We start from the raw sequence: 19,547 nt of genomic DNA, 5'->3' as shown, positions 1-19,547 counted from the left end.
GGCTGAGAAACATTGAAATTGAGCTCTGTAAAAATGCCCATATATAAGGAATATATTTTCATTGAGTTCACAAAGATACTCTATTACATCAAACACTTTGATCCATTAGAAATCACTGAAATTGCAAGAACTATTCATTTACATTGTGATATTGCTGCTAATGCAGTTTCAACCTCCTCTCCTAACCCCAAAAGGTTCATGGAATCTGTATTTTAATGATGTACTAAATCATAAATACTGCAGCTAAATGGTGCTTTACCGCAGGAGCCTAATTTTTATGTTGCAGAAATGTAAACATTTTCCAGTATGATAACAATTCCAGCATTTTATACAATGTTTTCATTTTATGATGAGTTAGCATCTAATATACATTTACAGAGAAAAATATAAAAAATGAAAGATTATCAATGCTACTTGCATCCTGGTTTGCCGTCAATGAGAATTCTTCAGTATGATTGGCTGAATATGCAAATTGATAACATTACTGTTGCTGGATACCTGGAGATCCTCTTGATTTGGTGCCAGATGTAAATTAATGCTAAGATAGATGCCACAGAAATTGCAAGATCTTAATACATGTTTTTTTTCAAGCCCGTCAATGAGAACGGTCACTTCACTGCTTACTACAAACTCCAGACCATTATTTTCATTGAGAAAGGAAATTATTATATTTTGCCTATATATTATATATTTTACTCCAAAATATTATAGTTTGTTTGATTTGATTTATTATTGTCACGTATCGAGATGCTATCCAGGCAAATCATATTTTACATAAATATATCATGGTAATAGAATAGAATACAGAATATATTGTTGCAGCTACAGAGAAGGTGCAGAGAAAGATCAAAAAGTAAATTGGTGCTTGTGCAGGCTACCCTTCACCTAAGTAACAGTGGGAAATAAACAGCAATTAAACAGGGAAACACAAATTGACATTCAGAATAAAATTACTTCATAACTCTTTTTATGTCGTTAGGAAAACTACTATTTCCTTTATTTTATAAACCAAATTATAGCTTCGTAGAAATGGCCAGAAATTTATCTTATTTCAGATTTTCAGAATCTACAGTATTTTTCTTTTGCATTCAAATGGTTCTTATTGGCAAGTTGCTATTGACTGTAACTTGTACATTTGAGGAATTGCTATTACCTTAATCACCTTAACCACTTACGACACACAGTAGTATCAAAGTGATTTTTGGAGTACTTCACTTTATATTCAAGTTATTTTGCTTTTCTGACCTACCAGCTTATAACCCACTTCTATGTTTATAGTAACAGCATGGTAGCAGATTTCTATCGCTGGAAAAATCAGACCATTGGTGACAGAACTGTGATACAGGGATACTACTCTCTCAATAACTTCAATAACATACTTAACAGTTTTGGTGAGTAACATTGAGGTGTAATTTAGTTGAGCAGGCAGAAAGGTCATAAAAATAATCATGTCCTTTTTTTCCCTTTTTTACAGTAACATTGTTTGAGTTGACTGTTGTAAACAATTGGTATATAACTATGGTGAGTTTTCTTGAGATTAAGTATCTTCTCCAAAGATAAGACCTATTCCACTGAATTACTGCTTAATTGCAAATGTATGTAACAGAATTTAGCTGCAGCTCTCTTTCCACAGGAAGGCGTGGTATCTCAGACTACAAGCTGGAGTCGCATTTACTTTATGACTTTCTATATTGTAACTATGGTAAGTAAAGGCGAGTACTGTTGTTTCAATCTTCCACAGTATTTAGCTGTACAGTAATTAAAATTTATAATTTTAATGCTGTTCGTTAATGAACAGGAAGATACAGTAGTGTAGTGGAATTGTCACTGCCCTGGTAATCTAGAGGCTTAGGCTGTGGTTACAATCCCCAGCAGAAACTGATCGAATTTAAATTCAGTGAAGCTAGTCTCAGTAAATGGTAACTGAAATCGTCATCAATTGTTTTAAAATCCCATCTAGTTCACTAATAAAATCTGAAAGAAATCTGCCATTCTTATCTGGTCTGGCCTCTATGTGACTCCAGATTCATTGTAATGTGGTTGACTCTGAACTGTCCTTGGAATTAGCCTAATAAGCCATTCAAGTACACTTAAGGACACCCTTGCAAGTGATGTCTATATCCCTGGTTATGCCATTTCCCACAGCAGGACAGATCCACCAGAGGTGAGAATGCTGTAATATACAAACGGAAAGGAGTTGCCCTGGTAGTCCTTAACATTGAAATTTTATGGCATCAGGTAAAACATTGGCAAGGAAACCTCCTGTTGATTATCACTTCCTGTCCCCCTCATTAATAAATCAATACTCTTCCATATTGAACTCTTGCTGGAAGGAACACTGAGGGTGGCGAGGACTCAGAATGTATTTCAAATTGGGGAATTTCAATATTCAACACCAAGACTAGCTCATTAGTATAATTATTTTGAGGAACGACTGCAGTAATGTCCTGGGAGATATTGAAGTATAGGGCAGGCCAAGGACAAAGTACAGAGCAGGAGTAAGGTGGAGAATGAAAATGGTAGGCATCTGGAAGCTTGAGGACATTCTTGTAATCTGAACAAAAGTGTACTGCAAAGCAGTCACCAAGTCTATGTTTTGACTCCTCATTGTAGAGGAGCTGACAGAGTTGCACGAGGAAGCAGACAAGGGTGTGAAAGATCCATTCACAGACTGGAGCATAGGGACAACAAATCTGTTCAAGTTCAGTCTGATTTTGTGGCTTCAACATATAAGCACATGCCTGCCTCCCATGGACCAGCTAGTGATCATTGTGGGGAACTAAGTCCAGTACAACAGTCAGCATTTGATGGATATTTGCTTGGACCTTTGTTCCATTACTCAAGCCATGATTACTTTAATTCATTAGCTAGGTGAGATGGGGTTGAGAGAACCCTTTCCAGCTGCCCAGTATCCTGAATGAATGAGAGAAGTGCCATTGTGCACTGATCTTATGGTCAAGTAAACCAAAAGCTGATGCTTTGACAGCCTCCTTCCTCAAGATAGGCATAGTCTCAAGATTAGAGGGAGATGATTTACGACTGAATTGAGAAGGAATGTCTTCATCCAGAGGGTTGTTAATCTCTGGAATTGAAGTAGTTGATGCTACTTCAGTAAACATTTTTAAAACTAAGGTAAATATTTTTGTGAACAATAAAGGAAATAAGGGATATGGTGAGAGCATTGGTAAGTGGATCTAAGTCAACGAAAAGATCAGCTATGATCTTATAAAATGGCGGAGCAGGCTCGAAGGGCCGTGTGGCCTATTCCTGCTCCTCTTTTTGGTGCTGTCTGTACACAAGAGCTGTGCCCTCACAATGGTGAGGCTGTTTGGGATATTATGTGCATGGTCTGATACCCACGCAGATATGGGGAAAATGTGTGGACTCCTTACAGATAGTTGTCCGAGAGTGGAATTGAGCCTGGGTCCTTGACAGCAGTGCTAACCACTAAGCCACTGTGTCACCCCCACTCCACTTTGACTGAAGAAGTGCTTCCTGACATCCTTGAATGGACTGGTTCTAATTTTAAGTTACTTTCACCCTGTTCTGAACTCTCTCTGTTTCTGTCAGTTGCTTTTCCTTTTCCTTGTGTATTTCTCTTGCTCTTTCGTTCTCTTGCTCTCACTCTCTCTTCACCCCCCACACCACAGGAGATGATTTCTCTCACTTTACAACTTCAGTCATGCCAATTAGATTATTCTTTCACCTGCTAAAGAAAACAAGCCAAGGTAATGTACTCTATCCTCACAGTTTAGAGCTTTACAACTTTTTCATCATCCTGTCACTGAGAGGTTCCTCTCGGAAACCCGGCGTGGCTTTTGACTATCCTGAGACACTGCAGACTTGGTCTTCGTGGCTAGGCAGATCCAGAAAAAATGTCAAGAGCAACGTCAAGAATTGTTGTTCCACTTCTTTGACCAGACCAAGGTGTTTGATTCTCCAAACAGTGAAACTCTATGGATCCTCTGCTTTCCCCTTTGACGTTTGTCACCATCCTGACACTGCTGTGTAACAGTGTATGTGCCACTGTAGAGGGTTTGAAACTGAGCCCTTTTACATTCAGACTAGGATCAAACCACATTGTATGATTGCCCCCACCTTAGTCAGCACCTATCTGAGTATCCTTATCCAATTCATCCAAGAAGACTTACCACCTGCTGTCAGCATCCGGTATCAACTTTGGTTGGTTCCGGGTGAAAACAGAACTCACCAATGTGGGCATTCATGGCCTTGAGTTTGCAGTTGACTGCTGTATAATAGTCATTCTGCACAGGACAGGACAAAGATTTTCACTGGATCAGTTGAGCATACCCTGTATCATCTATGGTGATAGGCTGGCTCTGGAGTTTGTGCAATACTTCCTCTCCTGAGGAGCTACTATCAATGAAAAGGTTCAGCACATGGTCAACAGTGCAGCGCTGCCTTTGTCAAGCTGCAACCGTGCCTTTGATAGCAGAAATCTGTGGAAGTCATGAAAGATCCTGGTCTGGAAGGTTGCTATGTTGATAAACTTCCTGTACTACTGACAGCTTTGGCAAATAGAATTAAGGAGAATCCAAAGGGTTTTTACAAATATATTAAGGACAAAAGGGTAACGAGGGAGAGAATAGGGCCCCTCAAAGATCAGCAAGGCGGCCTTTGTGTGGAGCCACTGATACTAAATGAATATTTTGCATCAGTATTTAGTGTGGAAAAGGATATGGAAGATAGATGGTGACATCTTGAAAAATGTCCAGATTACAGAGGAGGAAGTGCTGGATGTGTTGAAACAGTTAAAGGTGGATAAATCCCCAGGACATCATGAGCCAGGTTGATCGGAGAGGGGTGATAGCTCTTGTCATCAGTCGTCATCCTCGAGGGGTATGTTATGGCGGCGTAAATGTACTCTCACAGAATAAAGGTAGCACAGTGATTGGAACATTGTTGACTTGTGGACTATGAGATTCTTGATTGACCCAGATTAACAACCCCAGAGCCACAGAAAATGGGGGAGATACTTAATTAATATTTTGCATCAGTATTTACTGTGGAAAAGGATATGAAAGATAAAGACTGTAGGGAAATAGATGGTGACATCTTGCAAAATGTCCAGATTACAGAGGAGGAAGTGCTGGATGTCTTGAAACAGGTAAAGGTGAATAAATCCCCAGGACCTGATCAGGTGTACCCGTGAACTCTGTGGGAAGCCAGAAAAGTGATTGCTGGGCCTCTTGCTGAGATATTTCTATTATCAATAGTCACAGATGAGGTGCCGGAGACTGGAGGTTGGCAAACGTGGTGCCACAGTTTAAGAAGGGCGGTAAAGACAAACCAGGGAACTATAAGCCGGTGAGCCTGACCTCAGTGGTGGGCAAGTTGTTGGAGGGAATCCTGAGGGACAGGATGTACATGTATTTGGAAAGGCAAGAACTGATTCAGGATAGTCAACATGGCTTTGTGCGTGGGAAATCATGTCTCACAAACTTGATTGAGTTTTTTGAAGAAGTAACAAAGAGGATTGATGAGGGTAGAGCAGTAGATGTGATCTATATGGACTTCAGTAAGGCATTCGACAAGGTTCCCCATGGGAGACTGATTAGCAAGGTAGGATATCATGGAATACAGGGAGAACTAGCCATTTGGATACAGAACTGGCTCAAAAGTAGAAGACAGAAGGTGGTGATGGAGAGTTGTTTTTCAGACTGGAGGCCTGTGACCAGTGGAGTGCCACAAGGATCGGTGCTGGGTCCTCTACATTTTGTCATTTATATAAATGATTTGGATGCGAACATAAGAGGTACAGTTAGTAAGTTTGCAGATGACACCAAAATTGGAGGTGTAGTGATTTTCTACATATTGGCTGCAGTTTGATTCCACAGGGAAAGTCATGTGTCTTTCTGAAGTTACTTGGACAGGGAGCCATTTAAGACACCTTAGGTAGAAACTTCTGGTCCCGAAGATGTTATGAAACTTGAAAGGGTTCAGAAAAGATTTACAAGGATGTTGCCAGGGTTGGAGGATCTGAGCTACAGGGAGAGGCTGAACAGGTTGGGGCTGTTTTCCCTGGAGCGTCGGAGGCTGAAGGGTGACCTTATAGAGGTTTACAAAATTATGAGGGGCATGGATAGGATAAATAGACAAAGTCTTTTCCCTGGGGTCGGGGAGTCCTGAACTAGAGGGCATAGGTTTCGGGTGAGTGTGGAAAGATATAAAAGAGACCTAAGGGGCAACTTTTTCATGCAGAGGGTGGTACGTGTATGGAATTAGCTGCCAGAGGATGTGGTGGAGGCTGGTACAATTGCAACATTTAAGAGGCATTTGGATAGGTATATGAATAGGAAGGGTTTGGAGGGATATGGGCTGGGTGCTGACAGGTGGGACAAGATTGGGTTGGGATATCTGGTCGGTATGGACCGAAGGGTTTGTTTCCATGCTGTACATCTCTATGACTTTATGACCAACATGACCAGGAGGTTATAATCTTCTCCATTTAGAGGATTGACTCCGAACTGGCTAGCTCCGGTCAGTATACTGTGCACTAGTAAATAAAGTGTGGCATGGTGATGGGATACCAGCCTCTGTGCAGTTAATTCAGTTATAAACATGTTTGCTTGTTATTTCCTCACCTTTTCTAATAAAAAGTATAGCCAAGAGTTTAGAGTCTTCTCAGTTCAGGGCATTGACTCCGAGCTGGCTGGCGACAGTGCACAAGCAAATAAAGGGTGACTTGGTGACAAGACACTGGCCCCTGAGCAGGGGTTATTTCAGGTAGCATGACCACTTTCAGGGTAGCAGGCATTGACCTAAATATAGTACGAGATAAAAACAATGACTGCAGATGCTGGAAACCAGATTCTGGATTAGTGGTGCTGGAAGAGCACAGCAGTTCGGGCAGCATCCACAAGCTCCTTGGATGCTGCCTGAACTGCTGTGCTCTTCCAGCACCACTAATCCAGAACCTAAATATGGTACACTGAGTATTGAGGGAGTGGAAGTCTTCTAGTTGTTGCACATTTCTGAGTCTACATGTGGGGCTCATGGTACAATGTGTATGTAATTCGTGGTGCCCTGCATGTCAGGAAAGTCTGCTGAGCTGGTGATGACACATTGGTCATCCTCTTTCTCCCTGTAAGCAATGCTGCTGAGTTTTTCCTTCCTGCTGCTGAATCATGTTTAGCGTTGGCAAAGGCTCGAGTATTGAAATTGAAAATGTCATCAAATCAGCATTATGCACGGATTGTCATAACTTGCCTACCCTTCCTTATTTTCAATGGGCAGTCCTAATGGCTTTATGTAATGATTTCTTGATGGATCTAAACAAGATTTTTTTAGCATAGCATACAGTTGTAACTTACCAATTTTTTTTATCTTGTTTAGGTTGTACTTACTATTATTGTTGCCTTTATTTTGGATGCATTTCTGTTCCGCATGAACTACAGTAGAAAAAGTAAAGATGAGGGAGGTACGTGTCATCCATACAAATTTCCATCAATGATAGTTTGCTTCTTGCTCTGTGCCTCAATGTTTTATATTTTAATTTAATGTTTCTTTGACTAGTTTTTGTTTTTTTTTAATTGTGATCAGTTATTACCAAAGATTGGAATTTTGAATCATGTTCTAATTTTGTCATTTTTGGACAGTGTTTTTATGTATTCTGTATTCTGATCTGTCACTGATAACAGACGAAAATGGAATTGTTTTTGAGACTGAAGTAGACAAAGATGAAGTTGATCGACTTCTTGAGTTCAACAGACAGAATGGTTCTCCATCTTCTGAGATCTCTGGACTCCTTAAATTGTCATCCAGAATGGCAAGCAATGATGTAAGTGGTTATACGTATACCAGTTTCTCTTCGTATTCTGTTTAATTGGAGTTTTAACATTTTTGTTATTATTCTTTAATTATTAAATGTAGGTAATATTGCCATTTCTAAACCACCATATCCAGGATGACTACAGGTATTATTTAGGCATCCACAGATTTTTTGGTTTCTTTGTGTGTCTGTGGTGTCGGGCATGGAGAGTCCCTTATTCTGATATTATTTCATGTCTTTGTCACTGTAAGACAATCAAACAACCTGAAAAAACTATATTATTTTCAGCCTGTGTATTGTCTTGTTTACCTGATATGTGTGGAGCTTCATATTTTACATCATGCTAACTTTGAAATAATTAAGAGCTATCACAGTTTGAATACAAATGAAGTTAAGGATGTGAACAGATATAGTGTCGTGGTGGTCTAGTGCACTGATAGTCAATAGGCTGAAGGATTTCTATGTGCTGGGCAAAACAACAACCTAACTATTCAAATTCTATTTTCCAATACTGGGCCCGTAGCGTATATCTCAGCATCGCAAGTGTACATCTAAATACAACTTAAATATTGAGGGTTTTGCCTCTACCAACCTTAAGTTCCAGATTCCTACCACCCTCTGGGAAAAATAGTTTTTAACACATGGTCTTTAAACCTCATGCCACTTAACTTAAAACTATGCCCCAGACATTGATCACTCGCCAGGGAGAAATGTTTCTTCTTGCCTCCCGTCTATGGCCCTCATGAGTTTATATGTCTCAATCATCTCCCTCCTCACTCTCCTCCACTCAAAGGAAAACAACCCATGTCTATCCAAAATAAACAAAGAACTGTGGATGCTCTAAATCTGAAACAGAAACAGCATCTGTGCAGAAAAAGCCAAGTTAACGTTTTGTCCAGTGACTCATTTTCAATATTAATAGTAGCTACAAGCAGGTCGTATTTATACTGAAGACATACAGTTGCAAGTGTGGGAGTGAATGGGTTGGTGGAGACAAAGCCCAGAGAGACAGTAAGACAGTTAGGCAGACAAAGGGAGAGATGATGATCAGCCAGGGAGAAAGAGAAAAGCTAAAATGGGGATCATAATCAGATGAAAATGGGTTGGGGGTACTGAAAGCAGCTTATGTCATTACAGGCCTGGAATGTGGGAGTGGATAAAGGACAGAGAGGACGGTGAACTCAGTATTGAGTAGTGAAGACTGCAGGGTTCCCAAATGGAAAATGAGATGTTTTTTCCAACTTTGCTGGAACTCTGCACCAAGCCCAAGACAGAGATGTTGGCCTGGGAACATAGTAATTTGTTGAAGTGGCAGGCAACTGGAAGCTCGGGTCAATTTTTGGACAGAACGTAGATGTTCCACAATACTAGGCGGAAGTGCAGGTAAATTGCTGTTTGACTAGAAGGTGCGTCTGGAGCCTTGGATAGTGGAGGTGGTGTGGACCAATCTCAAAACCTCCCCGAAACACCATGATGCCTTTCCATGCAATCACAGAAGGTTCAACACTTACCCATTTACTTCCTCCCTCTTCACTATCCAACGCTCCAGTCACACCTTCCAGACGAAGCAGCCAATAGCCTATACTTCACCCAATCTAGTCGACTGAATTCGCTCCTCACAATGTGGTCACCTCTACATTACAGAGACGAATCACATATTGGGCTGCTGCAATGCAGAACTATATTCTGTGTACAAAAATGAAAAAAATGACACTGAGCTTCCAGTTGCCTGCCTCTTCAACACACCAGTATTCCTTGGCCAATATATTTGTCTCTGGTCTGCTACAGTGAGTCCAGTGCCAGCTGGATAAACAGCATATCAGTTTCTGCTTGGGGACCCTGCAGCCTTCAAGTCTCAGTATCGAGTTCAATAATTTTAGGGCCTGTACACCTACCTGTATGTCCTTTAGTGACCCCCACACCCCTAGCCCTGTCATGACGTGGGCTGTTTTCAATACATCTAACTTATTTTCATCTACTTATGGTCCCATTATTATTATGGCTTACCATTATCCATTCCTTTGTCTGCTTAACTGTCTTTCTGTCCCTCTGGGCACTATCTCTACCTACCCGTGTACTCCTTTGCCCTCAACCTGTCATCTTCAGCATTTATACCACTTTTTCCAAGTTACTCTGTGTGCTCAAGAAGGGTCACTGGGCTCAAAATATCAGCCCAGTCTGTCCAATCTCTCTCCTTAACTAAAACTCTCCAGCCGAGGCAACATGATGACAAATCTCCTCTGCACTCTCTCCAATGCAATCACTTCCCTCCCAAAATGTGGATTCTAAAACTGTTCACAGTACTCTAGACGTGGCCTAACCAACATTTCATACGGTTCTAGCATTATCTCCCTGCTCTTAAACTCTGTATCTCAGCCAATAAAGACCTGTATCCCATATGCTGCCTTAACCACTTTATCAACCTGTCATAATACTTCAAGGGACCAGTGTATACACTAATCAACATCCCTGCGATCCTCATTGCTTAACAGAGTCCTACCGTTCATTATGTGTTCCCTTGTTTTTTCTGCACAAGTACATCGTTGCGCACTTACATGTTCACCACCAGGTGGCAGTTTTAGCACATGTTACATATTCACTTTGACACATGCTGTAATCATGACCAGCTTTCATAATTAACTATTACAAGAATTATTTTCAACTTTCTGTACTGTATCAGTGACTTTGGGACTAATTTAGTTTGGGAGACATGTCGGCATGGACAAGTTGGACCGAAGAGTCTGTTCCTGTGCTCTATGACTCCATGACAAAAAGTTCTGCAGACAGTCTCAAATTCAATCCTTTGTTACTGATCATTTACGCAATTATAGCAGAGGCACTACAGCACTTCAACAGGTCATGGAATAGAGGAATCAAAATAGAGTTTCTGCATGTGAGGGTTGTCTGGTGGCTTCCGCTGCAAATTATTAGGCTGGCACAGTGAGTAAAAGATGTATTATACCCTATTCGCTCATGGTCAAATAGTTTGCTTCTGCTCACTGTCTTGGCTAACTCATGAATACTGGTTACATTTGAGGCAATGGAAGGTGACAAGTATTCTTGGAAGTGTAGAAATTTTCGGTAGAAGAGGGAGCAAAGGAAGGGGAGAAATTTGGGGAAAAGAGTTAAAATTCTTGAGGAGTGTACAAATGTTGTGTATTCAAAATCTCAATCTTGGTCCTATCAGATATAGAATTCAAAGAAAATTAAACGTGATTATATTTGATATGCATAATAGTTGTGTTGTTGATTGTTCCTCTTACAAACATTCTATGCAGGCTCTGAGGGAAAAGATATGAATGGCCCATACAGCCTTTTCTCATCCCATTCTACCTACCTAAGACATTAGTTTGACTCTATAGAAATCTGAGGTGAGCACTGGAATTAAGCCATTACCCAATAAGGGATGGGCAATAAATGGTAAGGTGTGCAGGTCAAGTGAATTGGCCATGCTAAATTGTCCATAGTGTTAGGTGCATTAGTCAGAGGGAAATGGGTCTGGGTGGATTACTCTTCGGAGGGTCGGTGTGGACTTGTTGGGCCAAACGGCCTGTTTCCACACTGTAGGGGATTTAATCTAATCTAGTCCAACCAGCGAAGCCACATTCCACAAATTAATAAAAAAAGGGGCAGATTGAAGGCCAAGGAATGTTTTATTGGGCTACTCATAAAGAACTTACTATGCCCCATAGAATGGTATTTATAGGAGCTGACGTAAAACCAGTTGGTCACTTATGTGTTTGCTGATAATATTAGGTGTATGAGAATCAGTTAGCTCAGTTGCATAAACGCCTGTTTTGCAATGCAGTCTGATGCCAACAGTGTGGGCTCAATTTCTGCATTGGCTAAAGTAACCATTAAGAACACACCTTCTCAAACTCTCCCCTCATCTGAGGTGTGGTAACCCATAGTTAAATTATCATTCTTTAATGAGAGAAGCTTATAGTCTGGTACAACAATAGCATCTTTACCTTTCAATATTAGATACTTCCAAAGGGAAGGCGAAGAAGACAAATAACTACTATGAATACTAAGCAGCATAAGGATGTAACTATGCAACTTCATACTGAAGGGAACTTTTAAACCATTAAAAATAGTAGCTTTAATTTAAGTAGTATATAAAAATGAAAAATATCTGTAACTTGAGCTCAAACGCCTTAGTGTACTTCCAATATTACAGTAATGTAGGAGTTGGCTTGTGTACCTCAGAATTAGCCATTTGTTGGCTAAGTTTCCTGGTTTTTGAACCACCCAAAGTCTAATGAAACTCGAGTACAACTTCACCCAGGAAGATTTGCTTACCAAAAACAGAAATTGCTAGAGAAACTCAGCAGGTCTGGCAGCATCTGTGGAGACAAAGCAGAGTTAATTTTCAAGTCCATTGACCCTTCTTCGGAACTAGAACTGAAGGGTCACTGAACTCAGAATGTTAATTCTGCTTTCTCTGCACAGATGCTGCTAGGTTGTTCCACCGATTTGATTTTGTTTGTTTCACATCAGCAGTATACACAGTTCTTTGTTTCATATAAGATTCACTTACCTACTGAAACTAGATGACTCAGCCAATCAAACAACCAACCCCAAATGTGAGGCAGACTTCTACCATCATCAATCCTTCTGATCTTGCACCACCTACCTGTCTGCAAGGCCTCTGATCACATCCACTGTTCTTCCAATCTCCTGAGGCTATTTCTATCCACATGAACCCTCTTCCCCAAGGATGCAGATTTCCTCTACAACTAATTGTTCTGGTCCTCCCATCAAAGGCCTTAGATTTTTTCCCCTTCTAATTTCCTCTTTAAAGCTTTAGCTACTAATCTCCCCAACCACCAAGCCTTTCAACCAATCCAAAACCTCCCTACTTAACCAACCCACAAGGGTCCTGCTTTCTGCATATTCCCCAAAGTCTCCGATCTACTCCACCACCAACACTGGTAATCCCCTATGACCTCTGATCCAGAAACTGTTCCACATATATCCCTCTTCCAACCCCAGCATCCCAAGGTCTTTGATAAATCCTGTCCTCCTCTCTGATTGCAGCCATGACCTGTGTTAAAAGCCTCATTCACTTTTTCAAGATGACCAGAAAACTGAGGCAGAAATTATTAACCAATTCCTTCAGTTAGAATTGTTGAGATCTGAGTGAAACGTATTCTTACATATTTTCCAAACTCATTATACTCTTCCCACTGCCGTCTCCGCTTCCTGTCTGTCTTTGAGCTAATATTGTAACCTATATATTTTAGATCATAAGCAATGTCTTTTTCAAGAGGACTTTTAAGACTATCTTCAGCTTTATGACATGAAAACTGTTTCTTGTTTTATTACAGCAGATTAAAATGGTTTTTATTGGCAGAAGATTAAGAACTAAAAGTGATCTAAGCATTAAAATGTATGAAGAGGAAATTCAGGTATGAAAACCTTTCGAATGGTGTACCTTCTTATGTTTACCAAATAGACAAACCCACTTAGATAACTTCTTAGAATATACTTAGAGTCAAACATATTCTTGTAAAAAAAAATTAACTCCTTTATAAAGGGAAGGTAAAATATCATGGTGGGCAGGTCAAGGATAGCAATACCAATCCTTTTATAAATGTAAACTACTGATTGGAGGAGCAGTTGGACAAATGTCACTAGGTATATTATCAACAAAAGAGACTTAGGTGAGTTAAGTTCTTAGGATTTGTTTATAGATGTTAAAGGGTGTGAATTATTAATTATGTTGTACATCTGAAAACATTAATAAAATATTAGTACTTTGGTTGGACGCTGATTTTTCTTTTTGTTTACTAATAACTGTTTCTCATATTGTTCAGCAATAAAAATGTCTCCCCTTCCAACAGGAATGGTTTGCAGAGCATGCCCGGGTAAACCAAATGCAGCATGATCAACCACTTGAATGTATCTTGAACTCAAGCACTCACCAGCCTTCTTCAGAATTACGACAGCGATCTCAGACTGTAACTTAGGAATATAACCTAAAATTCCACTATGCAATAATTACTCAGTATTACTATATATTTTGTGATTTGCACATATGCACTTGGGGGATGTTTCACCAGTTGTAAAAGCTACTGTGTCGGCAGAATCCTGGCAAGAGCTGGAATAGTGAGAAATAGTGGCCATTTTATTGAGAAATTTTATCTGATAACTTTTATCTGTGGTAAGTTATCTGTAACGTAGTAAGTCTTTTAATTGTATTTGTGAAATATGTCAATTATTTTAGAATTATTTTGTTCTTAGCCCTTTTACAGCACTTTCATTTGGTACCTGACTTGCACAAGTGCTGTCTGGATAGCTACTCTCAAAATTTTAATTTAATATCTGTCCAATTGTCACTTTAATTATTTGTGGTAAGTCAGTTCTCATTGTTCGAGTTTGTTCATAAAATGTAATGTTCTTGTAAGAAGCACTGTCTCCCACTTTGCAAAATCTAATTCCCAAGGTTATTTCCATTTGTAAGCCATAGTGTTAAATGCAGGGAGACAAGTGACAGTATTAATGGGACATTAGCATAGTAATGTAATGATTTCAGATATAGTTGCCACGACACTTGGGAAATTCAATTTAAAATTCAATTCCTGTATTTAAACTGGAAACTTAATGGTATTAATGTTAAGTTTACTTTTGATTACTGCAGGCATCTCCAAAATCCATGCCTTGCTTAGGGTATGTACACATTATTTAAAATATGTCCTCAAATTATGATGCTTCACTGATTTGGAGTAGGCCATGTTATTTGCTGAATTCTGAGCAGTACAAACTTAATATTTGTTTCTTCATAGAGGTTTGACATAAGTTGAGACTGAGGCAAAGTGACCCTTGGGGTAAGCCATTACCAGTCATCTCTCTCTAAAGAGAGGGCAGCCCTATAGTCCTCTGGGACTTTGCCGTCTTTACCTTTTACATATCTATCACCCCAAGATTCTTATTTTGCAAAAATCAGAAATTATGTTTTTCTTAAACATGTTGTTTGCTAGTGAAACTGTAGGTGCTACTGATGTAATGTTTTTATGAACAGAGTGCCATTTCCAGTTTTCAAAGTGAATGAGCGATAACTTGTAAATCTGTATTAGTTACCTAATATTTGAGTGGTCTGACACAAGGACCTGAATCTTCACCTTCAAGGTGTAAATCAAGGTCAGATCATTCCCTAACTTCCCTATACCACTTCCTGCCTAAGTTACCGATTGCCACCTTGAAAACAAACAGATGCTGAGGCAAGAAGTTTAGAAGACTCACTTGCAGTTTCCTGAGGACATCAGTCCAATTCAGTAGATGTGAGGCCCCTCGTACTCACTTTCTACCCTCCCTTCCATACCCTCTATGTCCACGCATCCACCCCTATATACCCCCACCACCTCTGCCCTGTTCATAATCTCAAAACCCACTCACCCAGTATTCACTATATACAGAACTCTTGAGACCTTTAATAACTTTGGGAAGTATTTGTAGTGCTTATAAAAATCTCAGTCTGCTTGACAGCTGTGACAACAACCTACTGAGCTGAAACTATTAATGTGGTTTGGAGCTCAGCCAAGTATTCATTATGAGATGCCATTGAAATCTGCTATTAAAAAAAAATTCTAAGGTTGAATATGTTAAAACCTATAAAGTTATTGAAAGAGCTCAATCATCTGTTTGACCTTTGAAGCTGAGGAACAGATTCCAAGCTTTCAACCAGAAAGCTTGTGCATCTGTGCATGCTTAAAGCAGAGGAGCTGATATATTAACGATCAAAGTGCCCAAGCATTTGCTCAACCTTAAAAGCATGGGGACAGATGTCTCTACTTTTAGTTGGTTAAATAATTGAATTACATTTGACCATTGGCACAGTCAGATCTGATTGTCAGTATTACTAAATGAAAAACAGCACTGTATCCACAACATAATGGACTCTAATGCATCTGAGGACTTTTCTGCTTTCACAGCATTGGACAATTTAATGGTCACTTAACTTTTAAAATATATTAAACTTCTAGTATTGCATTATGCCATATGAAGTTGCCACAACATTTTGAACTTATCTGTCAAAAGGCTGTGGATTTCTCATGGATAATGACTCTTCTAAGCTGCTGTGAACCATGTTGCCTTTAGAAATCTATACGAATTGTGAATAGTCCAAAATGCCCAACTTGAAGCCACCAAGATTAGGTGTGCTACATGCAGATTTGCTACCCATACTGTCATCCCATGCCAGTAAAATTATTGGCAATGGATAAGTGGATAGGAATCCTGGAAATGGGTCCTGCCCACCATTTTGAAGGCTCACCCACCTCAATGACTATACTGATAAAATCATGAAAATCCTGCCCAAGGCATTTCTTACTACTATTGTAAATGTTTTGTACGTTATATAGACATCAAAATTATAAACTAAGATCAAATCCTCCTCAGTCCAATCCAGCAGCATCTGAGTGATAGAATGTATCTTTTGGTCAAAAATAGGCTAATAGTGCCTTTTTGGAAATGGAATAACAGTTTGAAGTTTTGATTTGATTTAGGGATTAGAAGTGTTTATGCATGGAATTTTCACCCCAGTTTCTGGATGTTCTTGACTTTACAGATTAAGCTTGGTCACTTTACAGACTAAACGTAATGTAATTTCCCATTCCCTTCTTGTAATCTTGGGATTTAGTAACTACTTTGCTTTTAATTAATAAGACATGATAAAGAAATGGTTTTTGCATAGTGATCATGCTCAAGCAGTTTTACTGTAGTAATTGTGTTGGTTACGAAATTGAAGATTTGCTTGTTGAAAAGTTATTGGCAAGCTAATAGAATAAACAAGAATATTTTAACTCAATTTGACGTACTTGGAAGCTGTCAACAAAGAGAATTGTGTGTGATGAGGATCAACAAAATATTTAGTGCAAAATATAGATACTAAAACATAAGATAAGAAATTGAATATATGCTGCCACTTATTCTGATTTGGAATTATTTACCAGGATACAAACTAACTGAAACAAAGTAATGCTAATTTCACAGTTATAAAAACTAGTGCCATTCACTGGTGCTTTAGAATGCTGCTTTCATCTCTGGAATTTTGGCTTCAACCCTATTTGTCAGTCTGTTAAGTTAAACCTTTTTGATGTTTTAGATGAGAGCTTTCAAATGAAAAATATTTAACAATAAGGCTAAATTAGAATTGCAGAATGTTTTTCAAGTTTTTTAATTTCCTACAAATAAACTATATCTTGTCTAATAGTGGACAAATGCACTACTGCTCTTTCCAATTACATTGATGCCATACATTAACGAAGACGGATTGTTGTCTTCCAAGAATAGCATACGCAGTTTAGGTGTGAATATTCTATGTTTTATCATTTTTATTAATAATTTAATCCTGCCACAGCAGATGGTAGAATTTGAGTTCAATAAAAATCTGGAATTAAGGGTCTAATGATGACCATGAATCAATTGCTGATTGTTGGAAAAAACTCATCTAGTTCACGAATGTCCTTCAGGGCAAGAAACTGCCATGCTTACCTGGCCTACATGTGACTCCAGACCCACAGCAATTGGGTTGACTCTTAACTGCCCTGTAGGAGGTTAGGGATGGGCAATAAATGATGGGTTGGGCAGCAATGTTCTCATCCCATGAATGAATAAGTTTCTTTTTAAATTGTCATCTCATTCTCATTTGAAGGGGATTTTTATGCATATCAAGAAAATCCTGTCTCAAAATTTGCAAGTTGTTTAAGTAAACATAGAAAATGGGTATCAGAGTAGGCCATTCAGCCCTTCGAGCTTGCACCACCATTCAATACAATCATGACCGATCATGCAATCTCAGAATCCCATTCCTACTCTATCCCCATATCCCTTGATCCCTTTAGCTGCAAGGACCACGCCCATCTCCCTTTTGAATATATCTAATGAACTGGCCCCAAAAGCTTCCTGTGGGAGACAATTCAATAGGTTCACAACTCTGAGTGAAGAAATTCTTCTTCATCTCAATCCTATATGTTTTACCCCTTGTTCTTAGACTGTGACTCCCTAGTTCTGGACTTTCCCAACACTGGAAAAATTCTTCCCACATCTAACCTGTCCAGTCCCATTCGGAATTTATGTTTCTCTGAGATTTCCCCTCATTCTGCTAACTTCCAATGAATACAAGCCCAGTTGATCCAGTCTTTCCTCATATGTCAGTCCTGCCATCCCAGGAATCAGTCTGGTGAGCTTTCACTGGTTTCCTCAATAGCTAGAATGTCCTTCCTCAGACTAGGAGATCAAAACTGCACACAGTACTCAAGGTGTGGCCTCACCAAGGCCCTGCATAACTGCAGCAAGACATCCTTACTCCAGTACTCAAATCCTCTTGCTATGAAGCCAGCATGCCATTAGTTTTCCTCAATGCCTGCTGCACCTGCATTCCAATGACTGTTCCACCACGAACCCAGGTCTCATTGTGCCTCACTTTTTTCCTAAACAGCCACCTTTTAGGTAATAATCTGCCTTCCTGTTTTTGTGACCAAAGTGGATAACCTCACATTTATCCACACTATATTGCATATGTCAAGTATTTGCCCACTCAGCCAATTTGTCCAAGTCACTCTGCAGCCCCTTAGCATTCTCCTCACAGTACAAACTGCCACGCAGCTATGTGTCATCTACACATTTGGAAATATTGTATTCAATTCCTTCGTCCAAACCATTAATGTATATTGTGAACAGCCGGAGTCCTAGCACCCCACTCATCATTACTTGCACTCTGAAAAGGACCCGTTTATTCCAACCCTCTGCTTCCTGTCTGCCAACCAGTTCTCTATTCACATCAATACAATGCCTCTGATAACACCAGTTTTAATTTTCATTACTAATCTTTCGTGTGGAAACTTGTCAAAAGCCTCATGAAAGTCCAGGTCCACAACATTTACTGAGTCACCCTTGTCCACTCTACTGGTCACATCCTTCAAAAAAAAATTCCAGAAGACTGGTCAAGAGCCATTTCCCTTTAGTGAATCCAGGCTGACTAAGACCAATTCTGTCACTTTCCAAATGCTCAGTTATTATATCCTTAATAATTGATTCCAGCATTTTCTTCACCACCAGTGTCAGGCTAACTTGCCGAGAGTTCCCCATTTTCTCTCTCCCATCTTTGTTTTTAAAGAGTAGGGTTGTATTAGCTGCTTCGAGGAAAAAGTGAGGACTGCAGATGCTGGAGATCAGAGCTGAAAATGTGTTGCTGGAAAAGCGCAGCAGATCAGGCAGCATCCAAGGAACAGGAGAATCGACGTTTCGGGCATAAGCCCTTCTTCAGGAATGAGGAAAGTGTGCCCAGCAGGCTAAGATAAAAGGTAGGGAGGACGGACTTGGGAGAGGGGCGTTGGAAATGCGATCGGTGGAAGGAGGTCAAGGTGAGGGTGATAGGCCGGAGTGGGGTGGAGGCGGAGAGATCAGGAAGAAGATTGCAGGTTAGGAAGGCGGTGCTGAGTTCGAGGGATTTGACTGAGACAAGTGGGGGGAGGGGAAATGGAGGAAACTGGAGAAATCTGAGTTCATCCCTTGTGGTTGGCGGGTTCCTATGCGGAAGATGAGGCACTCTTCCTCCAGGTGTCGTGTTGCTATGGTCTGGCAATGGAGGAGTCCAAGGACCTGCATGTCTTTGGTGGAGTGGGAGCAGGAGTTGAAGTGTTGAGCCACAGGGTGGTTGGGTTGGTTGGTCCGGGTGTCCCAGAGGTGTTCTCTGAAACGTTCCGCAAGTAGGCAGCCTGTCTCCCCAATATAGAGGAGGCCACATCGGGTG

At 40.0% G+C, this 19,547-nt stretch overlaps 1 protein-coding gene across 1 annotated transcript in view; it reads left to right on the top strand.

The window, feature by feature from the left end:
* The window catches only part of tpcn1 (two pore segment channel 1), a 68,963-nt gene extending 51,754 nt beyond the window's left edge, over positions 1–17,209 (top strand). Inside the window, exons 21-27 of the mRNA XM_043715843.1 lie at positions 1,279–1,391; positions 1,475–1,521; positions 1,634–1,702; positions 7,357–7,441; positions 7,662–7,801; positions 13,123–13,203; positions 13,639–17,209. Of these exons, the coding sequence (XP_043571778.1) occupies positions 1,279–1,391; positions 1,475–1,521; positions 1,634–1,702; positions 7,357–7,441; positions 7,662–7,801; positions 13,123–13,203; positions 13,639–13,764 (661 nt within the window). The 3' untranslated portion in view covers positions 13,765–17,209. The remainder of the gene's footprint in view (positions 1–1,278; positions 1,392–1,474; positions 1,522–1,633; positions 1,703–7,356; positions 7,442–7,661; positions 7,802–13,122; positions 13,204–13,638) is intronic.
* Positions 17,210–19,547: the final 2,338 nt, after the last annotated feature.

Source organism: Chiloscyllium plagiosum, chromosome 25 (genome assembly GCF_004010195.1).
Source record: "Chiloscyllium plagiosum isolate BGI_BamShark_2017 chromosome 25, ASM401019v2, whole genome shotgun sequence".
Taxonomy (NCBI): domain Eukaryota; kingdom Metazoa; phylum Chordata; class Chondrichthyes; order Orectolobiformes; family Hemiscylliidae; genus Chiloscyllium; species Chiloscyllium plagiosum.
Note: the sequence above shows the minus strand (reverse complement) of the source record. Positions and strands in the feature narration are given on the sequence as shown.